This window comes from Erpetoichthys calabaricus, chromosome 3 (genome assembly GCF_900747795.2).
Source record: "Erpetoichthys calabaricus chromosome 3, fErpCal1.3, whole genome shotgun sequence".
In the NCBI taxonomy this organism is placed as follows: Eukaryota; Metazoa; Chordata; class Cladistia; order Polypteriformes; family Polypteridae; genus Erpetoichthys; species Erpetoichthys calabaricus.
In genome coordinates, this window is record NC_041396.2 from 50,355,202 (window position 1) to 50,373,494 (window position 18,293).

Consider the following 18,293-nt stretch of genomic DNA (forward strand, 5'->3'; position numbering starts at 1 on the left):
ACACAATTTAGGATATATCATCATTTAGAAAGCAAATTATTGCTCACTTACCAACACTTTTCATTGAACTCCCAATTTTTGTACTCACTCGAAGAAATTTGCTGAGATCCCATCGTGGTACTTTCACAACACAGTAATCAAGACTGGGTTCAAAGTTTGCAGTAGTAGAGTTTGTGACAGAATTCCTAAAATGAAATTATCAAAAACGTAGTAAGCATTTTTATCTGTTTTTAAAATCACTCTAAAAAGGGGATACTAAATGGTTAGATGAGAAAACTTCTTTCTGATCAAAATATTTGCTAACTTAATTTAGCAGTAGCAAGCATAACAGAGAAAAATGCCTCCAACCTGAACAGCTTATTAAATTAAATACAGAAAAATATTCACACTGAAGTAAATGAAATTCTTCCATTAAAGAAAAACTTCCATCTTGGTGAACACACAATCTTTCCGGCAGACGGAAATCAATGAGGTGAGCATCTATTGCAATTCAGTAATACTGTTTATGCCTCAGAATTACATGCAGTGTAACCAGAAAAATTAAAAATGCCCAATTTAGTGAAGACTTTTTTTCCCTTATTTTAAAAGATCTGGTTTATAATGTACAAAAAAGACCTTCTAAGAGAGATGCACATGAAAACATTTTGAGCTCAAAACATGCATAACAGAAAAACAAAATTCTAATCAGAAACACAGTAAAAAATGTAACTCACTTAAGTACAGGAAGAGGAATGCCAAGTGCTAATTTTGCAGCAACATAGGCCAAAGGATAACCAGTAGCTTTGCTAGCTAGGGCAGAGCTTCGAGAAAGACGAGCATTAACTTCAATTATATAATACTATAAAAAAGGGGGGGGGGGGGAGAGAAATCAAATAGAAATGTGCATTTAGCGAATTTAAAGAGCATACATATAAATAAAAGAACTACATAACCAGTTAGATCTTTACATATTTAAAAAATGTTTATAACTAATAATAGTGATAATAAGTTTGCATGATTCAAAGCAGTACATTAAGGAACCAAAAAAAAAAGTACAAACAAGTCATATAAACAAACAACCAAGTCATCCCTAAAAATTCTATGTGCATTAGCACACAATTTTTTATTATATATCATACAGTGTGGAAAATAAGTATTGAATATGTCAACATTTTTCTCCATAAATATATTCCTAATGGGGCTACTGTCATTAAATTTTCAACAGATGCTGGTAACAACTCAAGTAATCCACACATACAAAGAAAAACAAATAAGTCAATAAATTAAGTCATGTGTAATAAAATGGAATGCCACAGGGAAAACGTACTGAACACATGAAGAAAAGGAGGTGCAAAAAGGCATGGAAAGCCAAGAAACCAGCTGAAATCTGTTAGTATTTAGAAAGCAACCCTGCCCCCTATCAGTGCAAATTAATATCAGCTGGTTTAGTCTTAATTGATGGCCTATGAAAAGGTTTCTCATTACCAAGGTGTCACACAAGTAGCACCTTGTGATGGGTAAAAGTAAAGAGCTCTCTCAAAACATTCTAATGGCATTGGTTTCAGATGTATTTCTAAACTTCTGTATGTTCCAGTGAGCACCATTGGGGCCATAATCCGGATGTGGAAAGAACATCATTTCACCATAAACCGACCACGACCAGGTGCTTCTCACAAGATTTCTGACAGAGGAGTCAAAATAATAATCAGAAGAATTTTCCAAGAGCCAAGGACTACTCGCGGACAGCTTCACAAAGACCTGGAATTAGCAGGTACAGTTGTTTCAAAGAAAACAATATGTAATGCCCTCAGTCGCCATGGCCTCTATGCACGCTCATTATGCAAGACTCCACTGTTGAAGAAAAAGCAAGTTGAAGCTCGTTTAAAGTTGGCTGCACAAAATTTGGACAAGCCAATGAAATACTGGGAGAATATAGTCTGGTCAGATGAGACCAAAATTGAACTCTTTGGAGATCATTGTACACACTATGTTTGGAGGAGAAATGGCACTGCATATCACCCCAAAACAGAAGTTTGGAGGTAGGAACATCATGGTGTGGGGCTGTTTCTCAGCATATGGTACTGGCAGACTTCATATAATTGAAGGAAGGATGAATGGAAAAGTGCAAAGGGACATTCTTGATAAGTATCTGTTGCCATCTAACAGGATGCTGAAGATGAAACGAGGGTGGACATTTCAGCAAGACAATGATCCCAAACACACAGCCAAGGAAACTCTCAATTGGTTTCAGAGAAAGAAAATAAAGCTGCTAGAATGGCCCAATCAATCACCTGATTTGAATCCGATTGAAACTATATGGAAAGAACTGAAGATCAGAGTTCATAGAAGAGACCCCCAGAACCTTCAAGATTTAAAGACAGTTTGTTTGGAAGAATGGGTCAAAATCACACCTGAGCAATGCATGCGACTAGCTTCTCCATAGAGGAGGCATCTTGAAGCTATTACCAACAAAGGCTTTTCTACTAAGTATTAAATACATTTCAGTAAGTGTGCTCAATACTTATTCCTTGTGTCATTCCACTTTATTACACATAGCTTAATTTTGGACTTATTTGTTTTGATTTCTTTGTATGTGTGGAATACTTGGGTTGTTACCGACACTGGTGAAAATTTCATGTCAATAGTCCCATTAGGAACATATTTACTGAGAAAAATGTTGATGCATTCAGTACTTGTTTATATATATTTTTTTTTATTTATTGGGATTGCCTGGAGGGCTCTGGTAAGTATTGCCTTGGGGCAAGAGGGGGTTACGTCACTAATGGTATCTCCTCCTTTCTCTACAGCTCACAGCAGTCACCAGGAGAGGAGAAATAGCCCCATCTACAATGGCCTGAACTGGTCCTGCCCTCCTCTGGCCAGAGTTCATAAAAAACGGGAGATGGGAGGTCATTTTTTTTTCCTCAAAGGAGGCAGGGAGACTGAGCTCTATACAGTCAAGAGTTATTGTCAATTTAAGAGATGTATCATCAACACGGCACACACAAATTTGTGTTTACTTTTGGACTTCTGCTTTAGGGAAATGTTTTGGCACCCCAACCATTGCACTAGTGTCCAACTCCTCCATTCAAAAATGAAGTAATTTAATATAACCTAAAAAAACAATCTATTTAAAGTATACAGGACAAGGACTTATGCAGATTTTAGTAAGTGGTCAAGCATAATTTTAATAATTGTACAGCTTCATCATATAACAGGATTTAAATAAATAGTATAGCATAAAAGTAGAATTAAATTCTTATTACATATGAATAGCTTTCAGACTACAGTAACCAAATTTCATATTCCATTAGGTGCTGTAATACAATAAGAACATTAACAATACAGTAAGTAAGCAGTAAATGTAACATTTCACTGGTTATACTAATTTACCCAACAAAAAAATTTACTGAATACCTGTTCTGACTCAGGATTAAGTGCATACTGGATATTGCACTCCCCAACAATGCCAAGGTGCCGAATAACTTTGAGTGCTGTGTTTCTCAACATGTTATATTCATAATCGTTCAGTGTCTGACTAGGAGCTACAACAACAGATTCTCCAGTGTGAATTCCTAATGGATCAACATTTTCCATGTTGCATACCTATATAAACAAACGATACCCACAGATTACTCACATCAAAAACATGAAAGTAGACACCATGAATTTTAAAATGAATAGGTGGCATAAAAAGAGAAAGGGAGAGAATGAATAATTACAAAATAAAAGGAGAATTATACACACTATAATAACTGTCATGCACATCCCTGATGATTATAAAATAAAAATAAACATTCTCAATACACATACCGTAATACAATTGTCATATGCATCCCTGACCACTTCATACTCTATTTCTTTCCATCCTTTGAGTGATTTGTCTATAAGAACTTGGGAGGTATGAGCAAAGGCCTGTGCTACTAGAGAGGTCAGTTCCTCTTTATTATTGGCAAATCCAGACCCCAGTCCTCCTAAAGCAAACGCAGAACGCACAAGAACTGGAAAGCCAAGTCTGTCAGCAGCAGCCAAAGCCTAAAAAGAAATAGGAGGCAAAAATGTTTAAGTTATTTGTAAACAAAGAAATTCTAGTACAATAAAATGGTGCCTCTCATCCAATTTGTTTAACAGAAAAGTAACTATCAGGGTTTGAGCAGCAGACCTCTCAAATCATTTTGGATTTCATTTTCCTAGCACCCTAATGGCATGTGGGAATCATGCAGATAATATTAAAAATATTTTTCATTTATTCTACATTGCTCCTTCTTTCTCAAAACACAAACCTTACTTTTCTTATGCAAAACTTTCATGTTTATTTTCCATCCTAAACACTGGCTGAAAGTGCCATCTTTATATATAATACGCTATTGTGGCTGTTCGTTTGTCTGTCCAGGATTTTAAATCACCTGTAGCTTGAAAACTGTTTGATCTATTGACCTGAAATTGTCTACTATCCACTTTCGGGGTGATGATTGACCTCCAAAATTTATTCCTCTTTTTATTTTATTGCAGAATCAACTCTCTGCAGCAGCCATGTGGCGCATGCATATGGGTGCTGTTCTCATCCCTACCAGCTTTGCTGTCACTTCCCCTACCTCTTCATATCTTAAATCATTCTTGAGGCAGATTGAAGACTTAAGTGCCAGCTTAAGTGAAAAATTAAACATACTAAGTAATTGCAACACAAACTGACTTGATCAGTTTTAACATGAAAAGATGCAGACGAAAGAAGAGAAGAAGTGGAAAAAAAGAAGAGCTGCTCAGGAAGCAGCAAGCACATCAACCTCTGAGTAAACGAATGCTAAACATGCAGAGAAAGAGTGTGAAAACTATAAATGCTTAAGTCAAGTCTATTCATTGCATGCTATTGTGCAGTGTGCTGTTACTGGTGTGTCAATAAAAGTACTCATTGAGTTTTCAATCAGTAAGTTATCAAAAATGTCATTTTTTTCCACATCAAATTATAATGTCCTTTCTTATGTTGCTCAACAAAGAATGCGACTCCCCACGGCCAAAGGAGTACCTGGTACTCGAGAATACCACTGTTACATCCCTACAGAAAATGGCAAAGTCAAAGTCAGCTAGGTGTCTGGTGAATACAGTCAACTGACTGTCTAAACATTCACCACTGAAGCAGCAGCTGAGATCTTGCCCTCTAACAATCACATCCCTGATGTTAGTCTATTGGAGGCTATGTTGGGTGCATGTATGATAAAAAATGTTGGCTTGGTGTGATTTGTGATAAGAGTGAAGCAGAATCAGACATGCTATGTTTTACGTATCCAAACTATTCTGCACTTGTCTTTCCATTGGCCACCTAGAGAGGAAATTTGGTTGGTGACATTACAGTGTGTCACTGAACTGCTTAGTGCACCTACAACAGTCAGTGGAAGCCAGTACCAACTTGGTGAATTAAACCCATGTTTAGAATTGAAAATAAAAATGAAAGACTCACATAAACAAAGCGAGACTTGTTTTTTTGAGAAAGAAGGGACCATGTTGGACACAGAAAAATAATTTTAAAAATGTCTTGACATTCCCACAGTGCATTAAGCCGATCTGAAAATTAGAACCAAAATGATTTTTTCACATTTGAGAGGTCTGCTGGTCAAACCTTTATGCACTGTCTCGTTTGCTTATAACCTTTTGAAAAGCCCCTAAACATGGAAAAATTTCAGCAGGCTGTATGCTTTTCTGAATGCCTAAAGATTGCAAAGTCAAGATGCAAAATATTTTTTCTTTCCATTTTTGAAGGTCTGCTCTTACCATGTGGTGTCACTGAGACCAAATATTTTGATTGTGTTATGTTCTATACCTATAACGGTACTAGTATGCAAAATTTGAGCCTGCTAGGTGGTTTTGTTCTTGAGATATGGCCTTGTGAAATTGCTGGGAAAAAAAAAAAGCCATGTTAAATTTGACATCCCTCTACCCTCACAAAATTGGCTATATATCTTGGAAAGTATTGATCTTGCATCAAAATAATTTTTACGGGATTTCTCCTGGATAACATGGGTACACCTGGTATATTTTTCAGGATTACTTGAGACCGAAGTGGGTGGGGTTTCTGGAAAATCAGTTGACATAAATATTTCCTGTAGTTTATGGATGTTTTTGGTGACTTTACATATGATCATCAGAAAAATACAAATTCAGAGCATCGAACTGTAGCAGTAGTTTTCAGTTTTCTCTTAAAGAATTTCCATCCAATCTGAAGATCTAATCCTTCAAGTATGAACTGATTCTATGCATGGTATTCTTCCAATGTGCTGTACTTAGTACACCTTCCAATGGAAGTAACTTCCCTTTTACCTACAACAGAGTAAGTCAGTTCTTCTCCTTAACAAAATTATCATCAAGTTGGGCAATGCTAATGTTCATTCCATCTCCGCTACAGGTGGCTGTGAATTTACACTACGTTTTGCTTGAGGCTGTGGGAGCTCATCCAAATATATCAAATCAGTTATCCAGATTGGATTCTATCCAGGGTTTAGCTTTACCCTGATCGAACAGGAAAGGAAATGACCACTTTTGGTGTAATCCTATGTCTCGCAGCATTCCCAGATTTATTTTAAAAGCATTCTTGGGTATATGGTAATAAGTCTTCACCAGATCCACACAATGCCTTTATATAGCTCGGCAAAGTTCCAGGGACAAAGATTTACTGTATTGTTCCACACACTTCTGTTGTGCCCGGGATTCATTTAATGGCCAGAGAATTTTTCAGAGTGTCCTGGTTCACTGTTTACAAATGAACTGGCTGCATCTTGGAAAGATCTTACATCAAAAAAAAAAATTACAGAATGTCTCCTGGCTAACATGGTGCACCTGCTAATTTTTCCAGAATTTTTGTGTCCTAATTGCGTGGGCCATTGGAGGATTTGACATGGAATTACCCTTATGAAAAGCTAAACAATTTCAGAGATTAAAGAGAAGTGCTACTAGGAATAAAAACAGTCAATTTAAATGTGGCAACTACAGTGTGGCCAAAAGTTTTGGCAGTGATACAGAAGTTGTTTTTTGAAAACTTTGCCGCATCAGCATTATCAGATTTTTTTTATATACATGTTTCTATGGTATACTGAAGACCAACTATAAACATTTCATAAGTTTCAAAGACTTTTATTGGCAAACACAAATTTATTAAAAGAGTCAAAATTTACAGTGTTGACCCTTCTTCATAACTTCTGCAATTCGCTCTGGCATGCTGGATATCAGCTTCTGGGCCAAATCCTGACTGATGGTGATTCACTCTTGCCTTTTAAGCGCTTGCAGTTGATCACAATTTGTGGGCTTCTGATTGACCCCCTGCTTTTTCAGAATTGGCCACAGGTTTATCTCAGGATTCTTGGGCAGAATTCTGAGTTCGCCCACTCCATTGGATGAGAAGCAACCCCACACATGGATTATTTCAGGATGCTTCACTGTTGGCACGACATAGGACTCATGATAGCGTTCACCTTTTCCTTCTTCAGGCAATCGATTTTCCAGGTGTCCCAAATAGTCGGAAGGAGGATTCAATCCAAAAAAATGACTTTGCACCAGTCTTCTACTGTCCAATCCTTGTACTTCCTATATAATTTCAGTCTGTCCTTGATGTTTTTTTTGGAAAGAAGTGCCTTCTTTCCTGCCCTTCTTGACACAAGGCAGTTGTACAAAAGTTGTTGCCTCACTGTGCGTGCAGATGCACTCACACCCACCTGCTGCCAATTCTGAGCAAGCTCTGCACTGGTGGCAACATGATTCTGTAGCTGACTCCTTAGGAAGAGACAGTCCTCACACTTTCAGGACACTTTTAGCTGATCATTTTGTACCAGGGTCAAAATAAGTGGGGGGAAAAAAGGTTTTTTTTTTACTCTAATAAAGCTCTTTGCAATGAACTAATATGCATCTAATCACTCTGCGCAATAACATAAAAACCAATGTGAATTGCCACCACAAAAGCTGAAGCCGCAAATTTTGAAAAATACATGTGCCACTGCCAAAACTTTTGGCCATTACTGTATATACCTTTCATATATAATTGCATGCTTCCTTAAGCACACATGTAAAAAGGTTACCCAAACAAAAGCTGGTTGACTTACTACAGTTCTGAGAAGCTTTAGCTATACTGGGTGGTAGCTATTGTTTAAAAATATGTTATTTGACTGGTATGAGAGCACAGATATAAAATGCATAAGAGCTAATTTTGCATACATGTTATAATGTTCTTTATCACAGGAAAAAAAAAGCATAATACATGAAACATGTATATTAATAGTGCTATAGTGTCCTTCCAGTCTCAACAGATTTTTAGAAAAATGTTACTTGAAAAGGTATGGCAAATTATGCCAAGCTGAATGGTATTGTTTTAACCAGAACAAACATTAGTCTTTCCTAGACAACAGAGTGGTACAAGAAGTGATAAAAATAGTTCTTAATTTTATATTCTACCATTACTAATGGTCATTTGATCCAATGTAGACAATGACGCACATTAAAATCCCCTGCTCTCACTTGGACACTTAGGAACATACTAAAAAAAAAAAAAAGGCACTCCTAAGGAAATAGTGCGTTATACAGGCAATAGACTCCAAGTTCTCCAGCCTATATCAATGTACACCTTTCTGCTGGATATGCCCTCCGGATCATCCCCCAGATAAGAGTTGCTTTCAACTCAGCAAGGAACAAAAAATGATTTTTAACTATAGATCTGATACCTTTGAAGGATGCAACCTTACTGCACTGTGCATACACCTCAGTAATGGCCCACCAGGCTCCACATTCCTGGATTGGTGGCTCACTTCATTCACAACACTGTTGAAGTGAATGCTATACGATTAATACGACATGTGGGTAAATGGCTCAAATAATTTACTTAAGGTACACTAAGTTAACTTGTTTTATTGTAAAGATACTTCCATATATCTAATTATGGAACAAATTATTTTGAATTTTATTATTGCAGAAAAGAACATATGTTTACAAAAACTCCAGATGCATTCTGATGATATTGGTTTACATATAGTGTATGCTGTGTACAAAAAGATAACACTACTGTTAGTTGGCAAACATGTGGCAAAAGCAGGTCAATATACTTAAGCATTTTTAAAGAAAGAAATGCGTATTTTATAGCAATATTTGGCTTCAAAAGTCATATTTTGAACTTTTCTATGTAAACCTTTGCACAGTAGCTTTCTATTCTGGATTAGTGTAGGAACTGTTGTATAGATTTTTGGTCAGTAATTATGAGGTTTTCAAAATCCTTACTTTACTTCTAAAATTAACAACACATTCTGAATTCTCCAAGCTCACAAACACTTACCTGTTCTAGTGATAATGCTGCTTCACTAGGGGCAACATGTTCATTAATTTCCTCCATCTTATCCACAAAAACCTTCCGGTCTTCTGTCATTTCAATAGCAGCTACTGGCGTTCCAAGCACTCTAACATTATACTTTTTTAACACTCCTTTCTTTGTCAGCTCCACTCCACAATTTAAGGCAGTCTGACCACCAAAAGCTAGCAAGATCCCATCAGGACGCTCATTTTTAATTACCTGCATATCAGATTAAAAAAATACCAGATCAACGGCTTAAACAATACACTGTTAGTGATCCATCCAAAATTATTTTGAAGTGAGGTAATGCCTTTACCTCTGTGACATATTCCAACGTTATTGGAAGAAAGTACACTTTGTCTGCCAGTCCTTTGGATGTCTGTACTGTTGCAATATTAGGGTTAATGAGAACAGTCTGAATATTTTCCTCTTTAAGTGCTTTTATGGCCTATAATAAAGACAGTAATAGTTAATTCAGCCATGAACAGTTAAACAAAGCATGCTGCTCTAAACCCTTTTTATCTTCCATTATGATTATTTCTAAAAAACGATAAATTTAAGCCATTCAGATTTGTAATGTGTGTGACAAAACTAGCTCTTTGCAGTGTGCTACACTGAATTAAAAGACTAGTTTATTAAATGACCAAATTTGCCAGATCAGTAAGCGGACAACAATACAGTTTTCCATACCAGATTGGAAGAGGCCCATATTAACAATGGCCGTCACCAGTACTCTTAGCCAACAGGGTGATTGGGGAAACTGAGCTACTGTTGGCCAAATGAGAAAAAAACAGGGAAGGCACACCCGGAAGTAGGAAGAAGTGAGGGTAGAGAGTTTGAATGTTGGCAGTATGACTGGTAAAGGGAGAGAGTTCGCTGATACAATGGAGAAAAGGAAGTTTGATATATTGTGTGTGCAACAGACCAGATGGAAGGGGAGTAAGGCCAGGTGCATCGGTGGTGGTGGGTTCAAATTATTCTACCATGGTGTGAATGGGAGAAGAAATGGGGTAGAGGTTATCCTGAAGGAACAGCATGATAAATGTGTTTTGGAGATGAAAAGAGTGTCAGACAGAGAGAAAAATTATGAAGCTGGAAATCGAAGGTGTGATGATGAATATTGTCCGTGCATGTGTCCAAAAAGATTTCTAGATGAACTGGATGAAGTGGAGGGGAGTGTACCTAAGGGAGAGAGAGTGGTGAGTGGAGGCAATTTCAATGGACATGTTGGTGAAGAGAACAGAGGGGATGAGGAGGTGATGGGTAGGTATGGTGTCAAGGAGGGAAATGCAGAAGGTCAGATAGTAGTAGATTTTGTGAAAAGGATGGACAACATGGTGGTAAATATGTACTTTAAGAAGAGGGAGGAACACAGTGTGATGTACATGAGAGGAGGAAGATTCACACAGGTAGGTTATATCCTATGTAGGAGGGTCAGTCTGAAGGAGAGTGGAGACTGCAAAGTGCTGGCAGGAGAAAGCATAGTTAGGGAGCATAAGATGGTAGTCTGTAGGATGATGCAAGAGATCAAGCAGGGGAGGAGAATGAGGGCAGAGCCAAGGATCAAATGGTTGAAGTTGAAAAAGGAAGACTGTAAGGTGGAGTTCAGGGAGAAGGAAAGACAGGCACTTGGCAGCAGCAAAGAGTTACCAGATAGCTGGGCCACTACAGCACATGTGGTAAAGGAGATAGCTACAAGTGTGCTTGGTGTGACATTTGGACAGAGGAAGGAGGACAAGGAAACATGGTGGTGGGATGGGGAAGTACAGGAGAGTATACAGAAGAAGAGGGGGGAAGATGAGCAGCAGGTTAGGGTTATAAGGGATAATGTTGAAAACATTCACAAGCGAGGAGTACTTTGAGAAGCTGATGAATGGAGAGAGAGATAGATGGATGGATGGATGATGTGGAGATAGTTAACCAGGAAGTGTAACGGATTAGCAAGGAGGATGTAAGGTCAGCTAAGAAGAGGATGAAGAATAGGAAGGCTTTGGTCCAGATGACATACCTGTGGGAGCATGGAGGTGTTTAGAGGAGATGGCAGTGGAGCTTTTAACCAGATTGTTTAATTCAATCTTGGAAAGTGAGAGGATGTCCAAGAAGTGTACTGGTACCAATTTTTAAGAATAAGTGGGGTGTAAAGAGCTGCATTACCTACAGAGGGGTAAAATTCATCAGACAGGGCATGAAGTTATGGGAATCTAGGCTAATAAGTGAGATGATAATCAGCGAGCAGCAGTATGGTGGAGATATGCCCTACAGAGGAAAGGAAAGAAGGTCAGTAGGATCAAGACAGAACACATGTGTGAAGGAGAGGTAGGCCAGAGGAATGGTGAGGATGCAAGGAGTAGGAGTTGGTGAAAATGGGTGAGTTTAAATACTTAAGATCAACAGAACAGAGCAACAGGGAGTGTGGAAGAGAGAAGAAGAGAGTGCAGGCAGGGTGGAGTGGGTGGAGACAGTGTCAGGAGTGATTTGTGAAAGATGGGTACCAGCAAGAGTGAAAGGGAAGGTCTACGAGATGGCAGTGAGACCAGCTATGTTATATAGGTTGGAGACAATGGTACTAACAAAAAGGCAGGAGACAGAGCTGGAGGTGGCAGAGTTAAAGATGTTAAGATTTGTATTTGGTGTGATGAAGAGGGACAAGATTAGAAATGAGTACATGAGAGGGTCAGCTCAGGTTGGATGATTTGGAGTCAAAGCCAGAGGGGCAAGATTGTGTTAGTTTAGACATGTGCAAAGGAAAAGATGCTGGGTATACTGGAAGAAGGATGGTAAGGATGGAACTGCCTGGCAAGAGGGAACAGGAAGGCCTAAGAGGAGCCTTAGGGATGTGGTGAGAGAGGACATGCAAGTGGTGAATGTGACACAGCAAGATGCAGAGGACAGGAAAATATGGAAACAGATGATCCACTGTGGCAACCCCTAACAGGAGCAAACAAAGGATGAAGAACAAGAATTTGTAATGTGTTAATTGAAAAATTGCATTAAATAATACTAGGGGGCTCTGCCCCCTGCTCGCTTCACTCGCCAACCCCTGGTGTTGGGTAACCCGAAATACATTGATGTATGTATAAGATATATTGGAGTGTAAAGGTGTAGATGACGAACAAAGGAAGTAAAGAACCCATAGCATGGCACATTAGAAAGATATATTGGAATATTCCTTTATACACAACATTTGTAGTAAAGATGGTGTGTTGTCCTTGAATGAGTTCTCCTTGGTATGGAGTAGGCTTGGGCGGTAATACGGTAATATGGTATCCCGCGGGATCTAAAAATAGCAACGGTATCAGTTTCAATACCGTTATACTGTCATAAAAACAATGCACTTATATGGGAGACAAGGATTAAATATTAAATATAATTTCTTTAATGCCTAAAAATGCGTATGCGTGGTTGTCATCACTTGACAGCGTGGAGGAGAAAGAGAGAGGTGGGGAAAGATGGCGAGTCACGCACCAAGTGACTTGGTCTCGAAAAAGAACACAACTTCTGCAGTTTGGCAGTATTTCGGGTTTCGACCGAACGAGAAGGGAGAGGCGGTAAATACGGACGAGGCAATTTGCAAATTGTGCAACAAAAAGGTGACCGCGAGAGATGGAAATACCTCGAACCTAAGGTCGCATATACGAAACCACCATCCACTCACTGCTGCGAGGATGGACCCGAGTTCACTCAGTGCAACAGTTTCAGCGCCTCCCGATGCAGGACCAACAACATCTAGGTCCACCGCCAGTACGCAGCCGACGATAATGGGGGCCTTCGGGAAAGCAACAAAGTACAAAAGGGACAGTGTCCGTTGGAAAACCTGTACTGATGCAGTGACAAAATACTTGGCGAAGGAAATGGTCTCTTTCCACACAGTGGAAAAAAAGTCCTTTACGGACATGGTAAAGGTCCTAGATGCCCAGTACGAGCTGCCTGGACGGAAATATTTCTCACAAACAGCTGTCCCACATTTATATAGTAAAGTTAGAGACAATGTTCAAGTGCTGCTGTCAGCGGCAGACAGTTATTCCTTAACAACTGACATGTGGTCGTCAGTTAACATGACACCATATATGTCTCTGACTGTCCATACTATTACACCTGACTGGAAACTTGAATCCAAATGCCTCCAAACGACGTATTTTCCTGAGAGTCATACAGCAGACAATCTTGCTGCTGCGCTCAGAGCTGCACTTCAGGAATGGCAACTTGACGAGAAAAAACTTTCAGCCATAACCACTGACAACGCTGCCAACATTCATGCCGCAATCAGGTCCCTGCATTGGCCGTGGCTATACTGCTTCAGTCACAATCTAAACTTGGCTGTCACAAATGGATTGCATGACCAGAGGCAAAAAACCGAGCGCGCCCTCGGACAATGCCGTAATATTGTCGGGGCCTTTTCACACAGCTGGCAACGTAAGCATGAACTCCACAAGAAGCAAGTGGACTTGGGACTCCCAAAACATAGTCTCATAACGGTAAGCATAAAATGTGCAGAGAGTTCCTCAGGGGCAGGGGCTCAAATATAAAAAAAGGGGCATATATATATATATATATATAAAAAAAAGGGGCATATATATATTATATATATATATATATATATATATATATATATATATATATATATATATATATATATATATATATATATATATAAATATATATATATATATGCTTTGCATCACATAAATAAATTATATTGAAAAGCAGGCTATATTAAAATAGAAAACCATTTTTTAAATTGTAATTTTTTTCCTGTATTTTTTATCAAATAAATGCAGGCTTGATGCGCATAAGGGACTTATTTAGCCTATCTATCTATCTAAAATAAATGTGCATGCAAATTTGACCAAATGGTATAATATACATTAATGGACTTATTTATTTATGCAATCATTCGTTTATTTAGGCCTATTCATTCATTTAATCGTTTATTCATCATTCATTAATTAATTCATCCATCCATCCGTCGGAAGGACTGTGCAACTTGCTAGGGCTCCAAACTGGCAATGGTGGAGTGCATCCTCGAGCAGGCCCAAGCGATCAGACACGTCCTGTCTGATGACAGAAGGAGCAGCCTGTCCCTGACCTGGCAGGACATGGACGTCTTGAAAGCTGTTCACGAAGCACTGAAACCAGTCGGTGACTTCACTGATATTTTGTCAGGAGAAAATTATGTTACCAGTTCCTGTATCCTCCCCATACTACAGCTCTGCAGGGACAATGTGTTGGCTGCATCAGAAAATGACCTCCAGCTAACAAAGTCAATCAAAACTGGAATTCTAACAAAGCTGGAGGCCAAGTATGAATCCAATTAAGTGCACAAAATATTGCGAAAATGCACTTTCCTCGACCCTCGTTACCGTGGAGGATATGAGACGGATGACAACGCATTGGCTGAGACCAAGGCTGAATTACAGGCTGAGATCGTGAGCTTAGAGGCAGCAGGTCCAGTGGCCATCAGAGTGGAAGAGGGAGAGGTGCAACCTGCACCCTCACGAAAAAAGATGACTCTGGGAAGTATGCTGCAAAAAAAATCTGATGCAATGGCAGGTCCCGTCGGCATCGGCACCGTAGAGGACCGAGTCGGAGCTGAAATAACAGCCTACTGTTTGGAGCCAGTTACTCAAGGAGACGAGGACCCACTTCTCTGGTGGAAAAATGCTGCCGGGCGTTTTCCCCAGATGTCGCGAGTGGCACGAAAGTACCTGTGCGTCTGTGCCACAAGCACACCATCGGAGCGGGTTTTCGGCACCGCAGGTAAAGTTGTCGGTCCACAACGTGCCCTGTTAAAGCCGGACAAAGTAAACATGCTGGTTTTTCTAGCGAAAAATCTTGACTAGATTGATGCCACTTGCCATTCGTTCCTATTCACACTGTGTTTATTTTTATTTATTTAATTGATTCAGGTATTTTTATTTGGTTTACGTTAAAAACAATATTTGAAAGAAGACTGGAAAGAAGTTTTTGTTTAGGACTATTGCTTTGCAATACTTTTTATAATATGGATGATGTTTATGTTAATTCAACTCTGGTTGACTGTTGTGGGTCTATTTGCACTTTTTTATAAGCTGCTCTTCTTTGTTATTAAAAGTTGTTCAGGCGGTGTGATTTAATTTAATTGATTTGTGTGCGCGTCTCCGCGTGAAAACTGTTCTGGATGTTTATGTTAATTTAATTCTGTTTGACTGCTGTATTTGCACATTTTTATAAACTGCTATTTGTTGCTAATAAAAGTTGTTAATATTTTTCTGCATGTTATTTTGCTATTGTTTCAGTATTAGTGTTTGATATTCAGTTTCTGAATGGTTTAGGCACAAGCCAACAGTTTGGTGACGCTGTCTGAGCCTTACGTCACATTTTTTTTATTATTCACGGTAATACCGTATACCGAGGTAAAATAGGGAGGAGGTTTGACGGTATCAAAATTTGGATACCGCCCAACCTTAGTATGGAGTATCTATAACTTTAACTGCAATGTTAGATGAACGCCGAACTCTTGAGAAGGTTACATAAAGTTGTTGGTTCCACAATCCCTCCTAACCCATTAACAGCTGTGTTCGGTGTTCTTCCAGATGGACTTGAAGTAGAGAAGGACAAGCAAACTGTGATTGCATTCACTACACTTTTGGCACGCAGACTTATTTTGTTAAATTGGAAGAATCCTCTAATTCTCCTCTTATAAGTCAGTGGGAAACCGATGTTTTATATTATTTGAAATTGGAAAAAATCAAATTTTCAGTTAGAGGATCTGTACAACATTTTTTCAAAACATGGCAGGATTTAATCAATTTTATTTTAGAATAAAAGAAATAACTATTATTGCATTTAACTCCCTTCTCCATCTCTTATTTACATAGATATTCACTTCTCCCTTTCTTTTGTTTAATGTTGCCTTATTAAAAAGCCTAAAGCAATTTTCCTTTAGCTAAGCTCTCCTTCTCAGGGGTGGGGTTTGATTAGTCTTCATATCTGTTGGGTTATAAATTGATCTGTTTGTATGGAATGATTACAATGAAAATAAAATAAAAATATTTAAAAAAAAAAAAGTTGTTGGTTCCATCAGGACGTAAATGCAGGACAATATCGAGGTCAAATGGAGGCTCACCATCTTCACTTTGAAAGACAATTGCAACTTCATTAACGATGGGAAGATTGTATCGTCTTGGATCGTGTTCTTTGTCCTATATTAACACTAAAGCAATTGTAGTTGGCGCTACACCTTCTGCATCTGCTTTTGTATTGGCCTCCCTTTCAACCTCATGTAGCATCTTTATAGACTTAGCCAATGGGTGATTGTTTATGACTTCAGCAACGTTTCTCATTATCAGGTCTGTGCATTGCTTGTTTTCAGGAAGGTTCACTCGTTGATAGATTGCGTCATCTGGATCTAACACGTAGATTTGTGCATATTTGCGTTCGTGATGTGGTTCAGGGTGCACTGTTCCAATCCGATGTAATATTTGTCCACATACGCGAAAGCAGTATGGGCCATTGCCAGCTGGTGGCCAGATATTTACCCTGGTAGATGCAAAAGCAAATGAACTATTGTAGGATCTAATGCAGTCCATAATGCCTGCTTTGCAGACGCACGTTGTAGGCGCCTGCATTCACTGATTTTATCTAGGCGGGCTCGTTTTTGTATCTCCGTCAGCTGTGGTCTTCCGTTTTGAACCCGTGCCTGCTTTGCTTCCGCAGGTTCAGATGCGCGTTGTAGGCGTCTATGTCCATTGTATTTGTCCATGAGGGCTCGCTTTTGTAGCTCCGTTAGTCGAGCTGTTTGGTTTTGAAGCCGAGACAGTTTTGCTTCCGCAGTTTCAGACGCGCGTTGTAGGTGCCTACATATCAATGCGGGCTCGTTTTTGTAGCTCCGTTAGTTGAGCTGGATCGGTTTGGAGCTGTGACCGTGACTCCATTAGTTATCCGTTGTCTACCGTTAGTAATATGGATAAGTGCACTTACTGTTAATACGGAGCGTTTTCTGTGGTTGTACTGTTAATAATGCATCACTGTAATGTGATCCACATATGCTATATGGTTTGGACGTGTGAGGATGCCGTACATCTAATACGGAGAGTTTGTTTATTCTTATTACCCGGACCATGCTGTGTAGTGTGGACGTTTAGTTCAGAAGCGCGTTGTAGGCGCCTGCGCCTTCCGTACTCTCTTTGTGGACCTTTGCGGACCCCGTAGTGTCTTCCGTTTGACTCTGGGGTGCAGTGCAGAAATCCTCTTTTCTGTGTGGCTGTGTCATTAGTCGTTAGCTATGGGCGCGTTGTTGCTTCATGTCTTATTTACGTTAGTTGAGCTCTTTCGTTTTTGAGCTGTGACTCCGTTCGCGGTGGATCAGACTTCGCTTGCGGTTTAATAGACGCGCGCTGTAGGCGCCTGCGCACTATGTCTCCTGCGTCCATCGCCATGTACCTGGGTCCGTGCCTTCCGGTTTACCATTCTTGGTTAGTAATATGGATTCAAGTTTTACAATTTATCAATTTTTATCAATTTATCATTTTACAATCCTTCAATATGAGCTTCATGTGTGCCACACCACACATCAACATGATAACCAATTTACTTCAGAACTTTTTCTAATATGCGTTGATTAATTTGGGCTACTGCCACAAAGCTGCTAAATGTGAGGGCTCCAGTTTGTAATTTTTTTTTTATTTTGTAGGACTACAAAATGATTACTTTTCAAGCATAGTTTACATGGTAATATGGGAGTTGAGGATGCTATGTACTTCAATTGGAGCTTCAAGTGGTTTGGTGCAAGAGTGCTCATCTTCCCAATCTTGCAGAGAAAACACATTTTCACAAGTAAATAATCCATTTTATACCTAGTTATTTCAAATCTAGCTGTCAATGTAAATCCTGACATATCACAGTGGAGGAAATCAACAATTAAAACACTGCACAACTAAGAACAGTCACAATCAAACCCCTTTTTATGAACTGATGCATGTTTCACAAACATTTAAAAAATAATCATATTTTTGAA

At 39.1% G+C, this 18,293-nt stretch overlaps 1 protein-coding gene across 3 annotated transcripts in view; it reads right to left on the reverse strand.

Moving 5' to 3' along the window:
- The window catches only part of cad (carbamoyl-phosphate synthetase 2, aspartate transcarbamylase, and dihydroorotase), a 134,863-nt gene that overhangs the window by 81,038 nt on the left and 35,532 nt on the right, over nt 1-18,293 (reverse strand). For all 3 annotated transcript variants that reach the window (XM_028796796.2, XM_028796794.2, XM_028796793.2), the window contains exons 10-15: nt 9,615-9,746; nt 9,284-9,517; nt 3,793-4,014; nt 3,397-3,585; nt 714-838; nt 52-185 (exon numbers count right to left, since the gene is read on the reverse strand). In XM_028796796.2, coding sequence (XP_028652629.2) covers nt 52-185; nt 714-838; nt 3,397-3,585; nt 3,793-4,014; nt 9,284-9,517; nt 9,615-9,746 — 1,036 coding nt within the window. The remainder of the gene's footprint in view (nt 1-51; nt 186-713; nt 839-3,396; nt 3,586-3,792; nt 4,015-9,283; nt 9,518-9,614; nt 9,747-18,293) is intronic.